The sequence below is a fragment of the Agelaius tricolor genome, unplaced genomic scaffold (genome assembly GCF_023055355.1).
Source record: "Agelaius tricolor isolate 1412-34295 unplaced genomic scaffold, bAgeTri1.0.p SCAF_16, whole genome shotgun sequence".
Lineage (NCBI taxonomy): Eukaryota > Metazoa > Chordata > Aves > Passeriformes > Icteridae > Agelaius > Agelaius tricolor.
Window position 1 is genome coordinate 1,284,926 of NW_027269276.1, and position 14,392 is coordinate 1,299,317.

Consider the following 14,392-nt stretch of genomic DNA (forward strand, 5'->3'; position numbering starts at 1 on the left):
GGAGCCCCAGGCAGATGCAGACAGATGTGCAAAGAGCTTCCTAAACCCAGTGTCCACTCAGGATCACAGCTTCTAATCAAAATAAAACAACTGTCAGAGCACTCAGGAACAGTCTGAAATGCTGGCTGTTTGTAAAAAAGGACGGGACCAAGAAGCCACATGGGAGGTCACAAATGCACATTGATTTCCCCTCCCTCCACGGTTTAAAACAATAAAATATCCACTGTGGAATCCACAATTAACACAGAAGAAATGGTCCCAGCAGCTCCTGGGGTGATTTGGGATTTCCAGACTGGATTTTCCTGTCAGACCTCCTTTCCCAACCAGAGACAAGCTCTGCTCACTTCCTAAATATCTCAAATACCTGCACGAAGCACAGGGAGCTTTTGTAAGTGAATTTGGAGGGAAAGCTGGAGAAGAATGCACCTGGAATTCCATGAATGTACCCCAGGAGCAGCTCCCAGAGCCTGTCAGCAGCAGGACACACTCACCAAGAGCAGCATTCCCACACCCAGGGGGATGTTTGCTGGTAAAACTCTGGAAATCTCTGCTGCACCAACAGCCAGCATTGCTTGGCCTGTGTTGGTCACCTCCAGCTTGATTAAAATAAATTACTGACATAAGAGATGCAGATTTGCCTCCAAGATTTGAAAATACAAACTTATTTCTGTACCTTGCAAAGTGATTTATTCCCCACGTGGCCTAAGTGAAAAATTAGTTATCCACTAAAACTTTGCTATTAATTAGCTCCAAATGAGCTAACACTTCAAGAGATGAGATTATGCACTCAAATACACCCAAACTATCCCCTTTTTTCTCCTCATTTGTCCCATTTTCCAGGATGCAGCACAGGAGACAGACGACATCAGCCCTGACTATTATTCTGGTATCTCAAGAAGGTTTAATTAAGAATCATATTAAATTTGGATACTGAATTGCAAAGTGCTGAACAGCAGGGTGAAGGCAGTACATAATTGAATCTCATTTCCCTGAAAAGTAACCAATGGCTCTGCTAATGCCCCAAGAGAGGGAAAACTGCAAAACTGGAGTGATCAGCTCACAATTCACACTGGAAAAAGGAAAAAAATCACGAAAGCCAAACTGGAACATGACAAAATTCATGATTTCTTTTGGAATTTGAGACAAAATTCCCTTCAAGAAATTAATTCCCAAGGCTGGAGCTCAGGCTTTGTCAGGGGGTACCAAGGACCAGGATCGCCCTGGTCACATCCATCCCACTGGAGGTTTGTTGGGATTTTCCCTGGAATACAGAAAAACCTCCACTAACAGCTCCAAAACAGCTTAAATTGGGGAGGAAAGAAGGGAAAACCTCCACTAACAGCTCCAAAACAGCTTAAAATGGGGGAGGAAATAAGGAGGGAAAAGGGGAGCAAAAGGGGGGAAAAAAGGGGGGAAAAAAGGGTGGGGGAAAAAGGGTGGGGGAAAAAAAATGGGGGGGAAAAAATTGGGGGGGAAAAAAAGGGTGGGGAAAAAAAGGGGTGGGAAAAAATGGGGGGGAAAAAAATGGGGGGGGAAAAAATGGGGGGGGAAAAAATGGGGGGGGAAAAAATGGGGGGGGAAAAAATGGGGGGGGAAAAAATGGGGGGGGAAAAAATGGGGGGGGAAAAAATGGGGGGGGAAAAAATGGGGGGGAAAAAATGGGGGGGAAAAATGGGGGGGAAAAAATGGGGGGGAAAAAATGGGGGGGAAAAAATGGGGGGGAAAAAATGGGGGGGAAAGTATGACATAAGCTAAAACATCAGGTATGGGAAATGATAATTTCTCACTAAAAGATTCCCCTTCCCAAAGGAAATAAATCTGCTGACAAACAAATGCCTCTGAAATCCCCTGGCCGAGCAGCCTGTGCCCCTCTAGCAGCACTGAAATAATAATTGATTACTGCCACCAATTAGCCTGAATGTGATCACAGAAATGAGCCCTGGAGTTCCCTCTGCAAAAACCAGCAGAGAGCAAGGATTCTACCAAGCAACCAGCCTGGCACCTGCATGGAAAAAGGCAAATTTCAAAGAAAATTCCACATTTCTTTATTTCCTAAGGTCTTCAAAGCCATGCACAGCTATTACCTCAGGCAGCCAAAGTACACAGGTTTGGGTTTTTTTATGTAGTCATATGGCAGTAAGTCATCAAGATTAATGAAGAGCTTGAAGGATCCTGAGAAATTGTCTTTTTACATTCTGTTTTTATGATATTTAAATAAAGGATTTGTGCCTCTGAGATGTTTTCCCACTGTATTAGTTAAGAATTTGATTGTTCTATTAGAATTGCTGCCCCTTTCTATTTTATAGAAGCATCTACTTGTGGATCCACAGGGTCAGGTTTTCAGGTACCTGCACCAAGAAACTTGTGTTTCCATGAGTCTGGAATGATTTACTTATTGCAATTTATTTATTATATGGTATAGGATTTACATTTACATCCCATAATGATACTGATTAAAGTGCTAAAATGTATTTTATTATTAAAGAAATCAGAAAAAAAAAAATTCTGTGATGTGAATCCAAGCCCAGGTGAAAATCCTGGCAGGGAGTTCTTCAGCTCCCATTGAAAAGATTCTGTCATGACAGAACTGCAATTTATTTATTTGTTATAAATAAATAAATAGGATAACTAAAATCTATATTTATAGTACAGAATTTATATTTACATCATATATTGACACAGATAAAGTCTTCAAATGTATTTTATAATTAGAGAAATCAGCAAAAGGAGTTCTATGATGCGAATTCAAGCCCAGGTGAAAATCCTGGCAGGGAAAAGTTCTGCTGCCATTGAAAAAAAACCCTCATGTCCTCACAGAACTGCTATTTATTTAGTTAGTTAGTTATGTATAATAAATAAATAAATAAATAAATAAATAAATAAATAAATAAATTTCAATAAATTAATTTAATAAATTAAATAAATAAATTCTACACTCTACATGGCAGCAGCACGTGCCAAGACCCGAATGCAGCTCCCAGGGCTGGAGCCCAAAGAGCCTCGGGCACACAGAAAGGGAAAGGGGGAGCAGGAAATTCAGTTTTTCATATCAGCCCCAAGCAGGGCTTCTCCCCACTGTGCAAAGTGAGATGGCAGAAGAATGGCAGAGGGAGCAGATCTTCCTGCTTTTCTCCAGCCCTCAATGAGGAGATTCCAATTGGTTTGGAATGAAAACACAGCCGAAGATGCATCTTAGGCAAGGCCTGGACTGCTGGCAAAGCTGATCCCAACACAACAATCCCGTTTCAGCCCTCAAAATCTGGGATATTCTGTCCTTCCAGCTTCCAGAGCTGTCCATGCCAGAAAACTGCATTTTTATGTGTATTACCAGAGTGTTACCTATAGGCTCAAGCACGCAGCGAGTTAGGAAATTCTATATATTCTATATGCAATATTTTCCTGGCCCACACAGAGCTCAGCAGGGCCTTTAGGAACATTTTCCCAGCACTCTGGCACATGCTAGGGCCATTGCTTGGTGGGAAGAGGGAGATTTCATTCCCCTAACCCCACACCTCATCCTCCAGACACTCTTCCTCACTATCAGAATGAATCCAGTTAATTTACTGCCACAACAACCCCTACCCTGCACAGACACAAACCCCTTGATGGAATGAGGGGATTTTTTAGAAGCCAAGTTTCAGCCACACCTAGGATTTCATATCCATGAAAACTCAAACGGGATCCTGCATTCACTGGGAATAAACCGAGATCCAAAGAGAAAACTCTGATAGCAAAATGATCAAAATCCCAACCAAGTGAGAGAGGCAGAGCTGCAGTTTCTGCTTCAACATTCCCTCGGTTTTCCAAGCCCTCCTGCCCCCATTCCCATCGCACTCTGGGGGCAGAGGGAGGAGGATGTTCCATCCCTGCTCCTTTTCATCCTGACTGACCAAACCTCTGCCCCACCTCATTAAGCACCTCATCCAAATCCCACCCTGAATAGGAATTTGCATACAGACAAGGCTTTTGCAGCTCATTAATGGCCTCTGAATAACTCTCACCCGTTCATGAATTCATACCCTGCATGTCTCTTTTACACACACAGGATTATTTAGGGTCTGCTGACAAAACAAGGCAATTTCTGGGTTTCAGTAGAGATTTTTTTGTATGAACTGACTTCACCTTTGTGCCTCCTGATCCACTCACTAGGTAACAACCTACAGCTGCTGCTTCCAGGTAAGGATGTTTTAACTGCTTCACAATACTGCTCAGCCTCTATACCAAAAGGAAAAATACAATTAAAGACATCGAGACATCATCATGTGGGCCCAAGAAATGGAGTCCACGCAGTTAATTAATTATTAATTATCTCAAGCCTTTTACCGAACTGTGTGAATGGCCTCTAAAAAACAGAGGCACGTTCTACCAAACTTCTGGAGTGAACTGAACGTGGGAAACAAGTTCCAACACATCCCAGCTTCCCCTCCACGCAGCCTGGCACCACCTCAGAGTCCTCCATGTGTTTAAAAACAGCAGAGCAGGTCAAAGGAACCGATGAAAACCCACTCTGCACACAGGAGCTGAGCATTCCTCCAGCATGGAGAACTCCTTTAAGACAGTGAAGGCAGGCCCTGGATGCTCAGCTATTCAAAGTTCTTCTGTTACCGTGGGGCTGAGCTGTTCTGAGCAAACAATAGGGGAAGGTCATGCATGGAGCCCTGCACTGGCACTCTGGGCTTAACCTGTTCCTGCACAGCCAGAAAAGCTCGGCTCTGCAGGGTTTGAAGGATGGAGCATCACTGGCAGAGCCCAGTTTAATGTGCAGAACCTGTGGGGAAAGCAGAGCAGCCAGCCCAGAGATTTGCAGGGTAACCTCTGCCACTGCTGGGCCCAAGGTAAACACAGGTATGGGAACATCAGCTCAGCTGCGAGCACACAGATCACTGGGAGAAATGGCTGGGAGGGAGCACAGAGCAAAAAGAAAAATTATTCTAAATTATGTCAATTCCTGCTTCATCCAAAGGTCCAAATGTGGGTGGGTTCGGTGGTATCATCATAAGAAACATATTAAATAATTATATATACATATACACACAGATGAGAAGTGGAAATGTCAGAGGATGGCAGAAGTCCAGCATGACTTCCCTAATGAAGAAATAATGAAAGCTCTGAGTTTTCAACCTAAAAATAGAGGACCTGGGGACAGCTGTGATCCAATCTAGAAAACCACGAGCAGTACACAGAGATGGACAGGGAGGAGCTGTCTGTCCTCCTCCATCACAACACCCAGGGATGGAACCAGGCTCCAAACTACACAAGCAGGGTCAGAAATCCCTTCTAAAATACTGGGAACAATATCAGGTTATAAAGGTTCAAGGAAACCTGGAAAGGCACTTGAAAATAGATCTAGGATGGTTCATGCACCCCATTGGATGCAGAGGGCTGAGCTGGAAGTGGCTGCAGATGGAAGAATACTGCAGGGAGGGGATTTCTCCCACTTTGCCCTGTTGCTGCTTCTCCTCACTCACACATTTCCAGGAGCTGCAGGAGACACCACCAGGCCGGATGGACCCTTGGTCTGAACCACCACAGCCACTTTTCCATCCCCAAAAATCAGTTTCTAACACGTTTGTTTTCAGCCATTTCCTCTAAAAGCCAAGTGACATCGTCGAGGGCCTCAAATAAAAATGTCACTGCAGAACAGAAAGAGACATTTTACCAGCAAAGAGGCAAAAGTAGAAATTAGCTGAATGAAAACCTGGGTGGACACCCTTAGAAAAATATTATTTCAAATCCTTGTGATTCAAACCAACAACAGTTCTGATACTTGAAATGAAAAAAAAAAAAATCCTGAAGCCCTGCCATGGAGTGGCCTCAGCAGATTCACAGATGAGAGGCTGTTAAATCAACACAGAACCTACCAAAAAGAACAGCTTTGTTTCTGTCCCACGTTCCTGTGCTGTGCATTTCTAGGTGCACTCACAGCTCCATCCAGAGCCTGAGCAGAGCTGCCTCCAACAGCTTTTCCAAGAAGCTGAAAATCTCCACAAATACTTGGACTGCTTCAAAGGCTCTTATTTTGCACCAGGGAAACGAGATGCAACATCTGCACAGAAGTGAGATCATTTTGTCAAGGGAGTCTCGAGAAACAAGATGAGGAATGAATGTATCAAAAACATTCTCATCCACACAACTCTTCACAGGACTCTCCTGCAGCTCACACCACGGATTTTACCTGAACCAAATTATCCCTACTGCATTTGGCTTCTGCTTTTTACAAAAAAAAAAAATACAGAATAGGGAGCTGCACCTAAGCTAAATTGCCAAGGAAAACTCACTTTGCTGCTATTTTCATCTTATATTCTATTTTGCACACTAACTAATCATTTCTCAGTTGGGTATCTTGTAGAAACCATCCTGTATATCCCATTTGCAGTTGAGTATCTCGTATAAGCCCAGCTCAGAAAAGCCAGGCCTCTAAGTTGTGCCCAGCACGAATTGCTGAGAACATTTCTCACGTGTTTGCACACTCCACTGACTGTGACCACAAAAGATGCAACTTCAGGTGTTGCAGCCAAGCAAGCAGGAGACTGAGCTCAGTTTTCCAGGTGCTTTAGAGCCATGGATTTAACGGAGAAGGGGAAGGAGTAGGAGAGGTTCAGAATGAACATGAATTTCATGGAGCCTCCTGGTGAAGAGCTGCGTGTCACCTTCTCCCCTCTTATGAAATTTCAATTTTTGGGAGCAATTCCCACCTTTCCCTTGGTATCAGTGGACAGTCTCAGGAACTACTTTTGCACACTGCTGAGGATGTGCACGAACAGAAACCCTCAGGAGTAGAAACTCCTCAAGAACGACGCCGTGGCATGGAATCACCCGCCCAAATCCCATTCCCAGAAATTCTGTGTCAAAGAGGTGAGGTCCAGCAGGATGACCTGGCAGCAGGTTTGGGAACAGGACTCGTTCAGCCTGGTGGAGAGAAGGCTTTGGAGCAACCTCCTGGCAACCTTCCAACGTGTCCAGGAGGTCACCACGGAAACAGCCACGATCCTCCCACTGAAACACAGCACAAGCCGAAGGAGGAGGCTCAGCATGGAGACCAGAAAAGCCAAACCAACCCTGTTTTCACCATGAAAGCAGCTAAGCCAGGGAAGAGGCTGCCCACAGAAGTGGTGCCATCTCCATCCCTCAAGTTTCACAGACCAGACTGGACCAAGCCCTGAGTGACCTGTTCTGACCCCACAGCTGATCCTGCCTGGGCTGGAGATTGCCCACAGTCCCTCCCAACCAGAATCAGGATCAAGAAGGTGTCAAACGGAAAGAAACACCATGAAAAACCAATGGGAGAGCCCTGCTGAACTCTGGTTTAAAGAATTCAGCATGAGCATTTATATTGGGGCTGGAAACTGGGAAAAAGCACTCAGGATACACCACAACCAGATAAGGGACAGGGAAGGAAGTCCCTACAGAGATAAAGGGATGCTCCACCATTTGTGCAGGAGGAGCTGCTGCTGTGTGAGCCCCAAAGCAGGGCACAGACAGGAGCTGCCCCCTGCTCCCTGTCCTGCTGTCAGGCCTCCTTCCCGGATGGAAATGGCCACTGGAGCATTTCCTGCAGCCCAGGCAGGGCCCAGCCATGTTTACTCCCATGGGTCCAGCCAGCTCATTCCCATTTCCTAACCCAAACACGGGAAGTTCACTGTGGAGCATCTGCAGTGCAGCCCATGAGGTGACAGCACTTATCTCTGTCCCCTAAATAAACCTCCACGTGGCCACAGAGTCCCTGCTCTGCTGCAGGGCCCAGGGCTCCCCTCTCCCCAAGCACAGCCTTTAGGAGGCTCCTCTTCCTTCCCATTAATTATCCTGCCACTTCCCATATAAATCTCTTGTATATCATCTCCCATAGACGTGAAGGTCAAGCTCAGGCTGACCTCTGGTCTAATTGTACCCTGGCTTTTCATTTCTTTGTTTCCCATATTCCAGACAAGCCCATAATACCCTCCCACTCCTCCCCAGCCTTGGAATCCAATCTGCAGAGCGCTCTGAAGGGACACAACAGACCAGCAGGGACAGCCACAGCCAGCCCCAGTCCCAAAGGGAAAACCAGATGAAGCAAATTGCTGAGCAGCTCCTGGATCAATGCAGCTGAACCAGCCATGGGAGCCTCAGCCAAAGAGGGAGAAGAAAAGGTTTGAAGGGACAATAACATCCTGTTCACCTGGCTCCACAGAATTCTGCCTGAAAACCTGCAAGATCAGAGCAAAACTACCATCTCCTGGCCCCATCCTCAGCTCCATCCATTCTCAAAGCTTTAATACTTCTAGTTTGTCTTGTAGCCCCCAAGCTTTTAATTTACTTTGAAATAGCCACATTTTATGGCAGTGACTACGTTTGAAATGGCTTTGATAGCGTTGAGTAAAATTACAGAAATAAGCAGCCCTTTGTAGGCTCCTTTCTCCTCCTCATCCCCCTCCCTTGCAAAAGATTTTTGAATATCTGCTCTCTCTACTCACTCTGCTTTTAAGAAAGGCATTTGTTTCCATGAACAGACTGCTACTGAAGGTACTGCGTGCAATTTCTGCATCATAAAATCCAATCATCTCCACTTTAAAAAGTCCAAACCAACACTCTCAGCACTTACTGGTCTGCACAGAGCTGGAGCAGTGACAGAGCACAATCAATACCTGAGCTTCAGCAAGAGGATCCCAAAATCCAGCTGCCCCAGCAGTCACTCCAGATGGGCATTTCCCCTTTTCTCCTGCTCAAGAACAACACAAACATTTATTTGTGATTCTTGCAGGCACAATTCTGTTAACCAGAGGTGAAGGGGGGCAGCACAAGCTGAGGCACACAAGGTATTTACAGAGAAGTTTTTCACGTAAAAGCCATGTTTGCATTCTTCCCTGAAATCTGGGGTTTTCAAAAGGCTTTTACTACTTTTTATGGAGGGTGATAAAGCCAAGTTTTCCATTAGAAGGGCACCTGTAAAGCAAAAGTTTCTACACTGAAAGCACAGCAGCAAAAGCAAAGAGACATTTCTGACACAACTTCAGCTCTGGAGGTGAAATTCTCTCCTTGTGGAGCCAAGAGCCAAACACCAATACCCTGTGTAAGAGAAAAGCCCCAAGAGAAAAAATCCATTCTCCAGCCACAAATCCTCTGGGACACTGAGAGATCCAAAACTTAACCCTCTCAAAATGCTGGTTCCCAAGCAACCAAAGGACTACGGCTTCAAATTCCATCGTTTCAGCAGAGCCCAATGCCACAGGGATGGAGAGCACCAGCCCACCTCACCCCAAGCTTTAGGACAAACAATCCCAGGAGATGCTCCAAAGGGGCAGCCCCCAACTCACTTCAAGCTTTAGGACAAACAGGAATTCCAGGAGATGCTCCAAAGGGTCTGAACCACCCTAAGCTTTAAGACAAACAAGAATTCCAGAAGATGCTCCAAAGGGTCAGAACCACCCTCCATCTAAGCTTTAAGACAAACAAGAATTCCAGGAGATGCTCCAAAGGGTCAGAACCACCCTCCATCTAAGCTTTAAGACAAACAAGAATTCCAGGAGATGCTCCAAAGGGTCAGAACCACCCTCCATCTAAGCTTTAAGACAAACAAGAATTCCAGGAGATGCTCCAAAGGGTCAGAACCACCCTCCATCTAAGCTTTAAGACAAACAAGAATTCCAGGAGATGCTCCAAAGGGTCAGCCCTCACCTCACCCCAAGCTTTAGGACAAACAAGGTTGCCAGGAGATGCTCCAGAGAAAGGACAGGGCTGGGGGCATCTCAGAACAATTACAGGCAGCACTCGAGCCTCAAGTGCCTGAAGCTCTGGTTTGGTTTTCACTCTAATGGCACTGAAGAGAGCTGATGAGAGGCTGATTTCCCTGAGAAGAGATTCCAGGAACTGCAGCCCACCGTGCCAAACGCATTAGGGACCAGTGTGGCCTCCCTGGGCTCTGCTGGATGCAGGGCAGGCTCTAAAGCACAGCACTCAGGCTCCATCCCTATAAATAGCCCCAGTATCAGAGGCAGCCCAGCTCCCCACACCCTGCTCCGTGGGATGCTGGTCACTGTTTCTCTTGTGTGCCCCCATCCATGAACACTCTCACCAATGGCCAGGCAATCCCGAGCACTTCTCCTCCCTGCAGGATCATTTTTCTTGCCCAATAAAGCTGAATAAGGTGCATCTCCTGCCTGCTTCTAACTGGGATTCCTAAATACCTTTATAGCCAAAAGAAAATCATCTGTATATCCATTCAAAATAACTACTACAAAATGCTGGTGCTGATACCTTCCTCCTCAAGTGAATCTGACTTGCACAGACCCAGAGATCCTCCCAGGATGGGGAAGGTTTACCCAAAGTTCTCTGGCACTGTATTTATGTGCAGCATGCAACAATCTGCGGTTTCTTGGCCATAAAAAAGGGTTATGGATTGAGGCTTGCACAGTTCAGCTGCCAATTTTATCCCTCTGATATCTGCAACCCCAGTGCTGATGACCTAAAGCTCAAAAAAAAAGATACCCAGTCCAAAAACCAGTGAAAAATACAATTGTGCTGGCACACACCAAATTAGAGCATGAGCAAACGTAATCCAAGGGCTCAGATAACAATGAAAAGTGGATTATATTTACTTTAATCTCAGCAACACACAACCTCAGCAACTTATAAAAGGATTAAGCAGGAAGAGCTCGTAATGCAGAAGTGTAAAATTCTAATTGAACACTGAAACAGGTAGATTATGTTTATTAAAATTAGGGATGCAATTCCACAGGTCCATTTGTCACTGTTATCCCAGAAGTGCCTCCCTGGATTTCAGGGAGGGGTATTTCCCAACTGAGAATATTTCTAAGTGGTTTGTGTTCCTCACCATTGTGTGGAAATGCTGTGATGAATTTTCATTCAAACTCTTGGCTCACTTTTTTTTAAGTATAAATTATGTCTAACAAGAAACACACCAGGGATCTCTTCAATCCCCAAAGGCACTTTCTTAAAAGGAGAGAGAACAAAGGAGAAAACCTCCCAGCATGTGCTTTCCAAACCAGCTTCTTAGGACAGTATCAAGAATGACAATACTTGAACATAAGCTTTTCTTTTTCATTCTTTGATCCGTGGTTAATTGAATTGATTATTGCAAACTGCGTAATGATTTCCAAAATGCTGGAGTGGAAGGCAAAGATCACAACAATCTAATAACCAATTTAAAGAGATGTAAGAAATATTGAAGGAAAGATTTAATCACTCAAGTATACTCCTTCCAATTAGAAAGAGCTTTAAATAGCTTACCTTGAGATAAATGAGAGTCTGGGTGCAATTAGACAGGAATAGTAATTAAGATCAGGAAAATTCACATATGCCTCAGCCTATGGAGTGAGGGAGAACTCTGCAGAAGAACAAACTTTGCAGTTACCTTATTTCAGCAGCAGAAAGGAGAACATACTGCTTCAATTTACCCCAACCTTCCTGAGTACCCAGGAATTCAGGAACCTCACAAGGTTGGGATCTACAAAGTTGTGTTTCATCTTATCTGATTATTTTTTTTTCCCCCCCACAGAACAAACAATCCCAAATGGGGGCAAAAAAGGCTGAAAGGCTTTTGCTTGCGGTAAGAAAATAGATTACAGGAAAGGCAATTTCATGATTAAAACTCCATGAAAAATTGTGGCAAGTAAGACTGACCACTGTTTTTCTGGAGGGAGCAAGAACTTTAATTTTCCTTTGGCAATAGCACCCATCATATCACATTCCCTAATTTCCACATGCTCCCCACACATAGCCCCAGGGTTTTTAGCACAGGAAGGCAACGAAGTTTTAGAAACTTGAGTAAGTTTTTCTGACAAACTTTTTCTGGCCAGGCGAAAGAGTCCCAACCCAAGTATTACAGTTGATTTTAGTTTTTAAAGGTCACTAAACCTGAAATCAATCCCATTTGCTAATTAATCAGAGGAGAACCGTACAAGGCTTTACCTAAGAAAATAATTAAAGGAATTCACTGGTCATTCTTCAAAGAGCAGAGTCTTAATCACAAACTCTCCCTTAGCTACCTTTCAACTCTCAAAAAAACAAACTTGAAAGCACCTTTTCTGGGGATTTACTCCTGCTTAAAAAATAGCCAGTGTCCCCAGCCACGATGTCAGGGCTTCCCACGAGCCACATTTTTCTGAGGAGCTCTGAGCTCCTGCAGCACCTGAGAGCCTGGAGAGCTGCAGGGTGACAGCTCCAAGCCCAAGTAGGAGATTCTGTGCCCCCCTCTCCTTCCTGACAGAGCAGGACCCACCCACGCGCCTTTTGAAGTTTAAAGACAAAAAAAAAAAATTCAGAATGTCCTGAGGTCTTCCAAGTGTGAATTTATGAAGTAATGACTTTTTTGTTAAGCAAACTGCCGAGCTCCTGTCGCTACAGAAAAAAAGCCCGACTTTTCACAGAGAGCCATCCTCCAGCCCCGGCCTGCAAGTGCCACTCCGATCATAACCTGAGCAGAAAACTGAGACTGACAATAAAACAGTAACTTTGCCATTTACCCTCCACGCCCCTGAGGCAGCAACGGCGCTTTAGGAAACATAAATTAAAAAAAAAAAAACTCTGCTTTTTCTCTGCTGATTCTCAAGAAGGAGATTTCTTACCGTGATCAATAAAGAGGTTTGGAATGACTTTATTCCCTATCTCCCATCTCTTTGAACTCCTTTTGAATCCCTCTCGCTAATAAAGGCATCACATAAAGCCAAGCTGGCTGCTGTGCACCACGAAACTCTCGCAGTTACTTACCAAAACACACTATTCCATTTGCCACGCTAAAATTAACAAAAAAGTTGAGCACTGGAATCACATCTTAACCCTTTGATCTCGTTATGTGGGAAGCTGAGTTTGAAAAGAAAAAAAGGCTTAAGGACTACACAGCTCAAGCAGTACAATGTGGTCTGAAGATACCCAGAAAAACGAAGGCCAGGGGAGGATTTAAAGGAGGATCTGAAGGCTCCTGACCCACACAAGCCAGAACACACCCATGATTTTGATATTTCTTCACCTGCTGACAGCTCCTTAAGCATCTAAAAACGAAAGTGCACGATACCTTTGATACACAGAAAACTGAGGGAAAGACAAAGTATCTCCTTAGTCATACTTGACGTATTCCGTAGTTTATGCTACACATTTAACACGCCCGTGCCCGTACACATTTCATATCCACCTGATTCGTGCCGTTCACTCTGCGAACTTCAAGAGGCAGGAGCCCTCCTGGTGAATAACGACCCTGTGACAACTGCGAGGAAACTCTGCAACTTTTTAACACCCTGCAGGGCGTGCAGGGCTCAGTCTGCACCCACGCACGGCCTCAAAGCTCCCGCAAAGTTTCGGGGGGTCCTTTCCTCGGATTTTGGGGCGGATGCTTACCCTTACCACCCTCTATCCATGCTGCTTTTCCTCAGAACTGCTGATTCTCCTGCGCGTTAGGAAACGCGAAGTTCCGCGTCCGGCAGAGCTCCTCCCGCTCCTGCCCCGCGGGTGAGCGCCCAAACCCCCCCCCAAAAATCCTCCAAAACCGCCCCAAACGCAGCGACCCCCGCCCGGGCAGCGCCGGCCGGGCTGCGGGGCGGCTCGGAGCGCCCCGTTTGCACGCGTTCCGCAGGATGACAGGGACGGCCGCCAGCTCAACACCGCGGAACTCCTCCACATCTGCTTGTGACGTTCTTTATTTACCGGAGGGGCGGCGAGCCGGCCTCCCCGGCGCGCTGCCCCCGCTGTCACCGCGGGCACCGCCGCTGCCGGGGGTCGCTCCCGCCGGACTCCCCTGCAAACTTCGCGGGGCGCCCGGGGCTCCGTCCCCCGCCCCGGCAGCGGCCGCGCCGCCCCCCGCGGGGGCTCCCCGGGCCGCCGCCCTCAGCCCGCGGCGGCGCGGCCCGACCCGGCGGGCGCGGAGCGAAGCCGCCCGCGCTGCCCCGGTTGCCGGCGGGGCCGCCCGGCGGAGCGCGGCCGGCGAGGGGGGGCGGCGAGGGGAGGCAGCTCCGCGCTCCGCTCCCCACCCACCCCGCCCCTCAGCCCTCGCTGCCGGCGGGGCTCCGCCGCGGCCGCCCCGGCGGGGCTCGTCTCGCCCCGGGCCGGTCTCGGCCGCGGCCCCGGCGGCGCCGCGGGGGGACCCGGAGCTGCGCTTTACCTTTAGTTCCGCACTGTCCGCCATCTTGCGACTCTGCGCGCAGGCGCAGTGAACCCCGCCGGGACACCGCCCCCCCCCGCCGCCCCGCCCGCCCGCAGCGCGCAGCGTTTGAATCGCGGCGCCATTTTGTGCCTCCTCGGCCGGGCCGTCCCCGCCGCTCCGAGCCCTCGGCCCGCGGCCGCCGCACCCGCCGGGCTCTCGCTGCGGCTCCCGAGCCGCCCCGGGACGCCGTGTGGCCGCCGCCCTGCCCGTAAAGTTTCGCCGTGCGCGGCGCGGCCCCCGCGGTGCTGCCGCCCTCGCTGC

General features: G+C 47.3%; 1 protein-coding gene and 1 long non-coding RNA gene across 2 annotated transcripts in view; both read right to left on the reverse strand.

Annotated features, from left to right (window-relative positions):
* Nucleotides 1–14,229, reverse strand: part of PIAS1 (protein inhibitor of activated STAT 1) — a 57,872-nt gene extending 43,643 nt beyond the window's left edge. Inside the window, 2 exon segments of the mRNA XM_071441122.1 lie at nt 14,090–14,166; nt 14,169–14,229. Of these exon segments, the coding sequence (XP_071297223.1) occupies nt 14,090–14,166; nt 14,169–14,214 (123 nt within the window). The 5' untranslated portion in view covers nt 14,215–14,229.
* Nucleotides 1,715–13,321, reverse strand: LOC139596699 (uncharacterized). The gene is made up of 3 exons (XR_011681423.1): nt 11,227–13,321; nt 8,625–8,698; nt 1,715–6,996 (listed from the first exon to the last, which is right to left on the reverse strand). It is a non-coding gene; the product is annotated as an uncharacterized lncRNA (long non-coding RNA).
* Nucleotides 14,230–14,392: the final 163 nt, after the last annotated feature.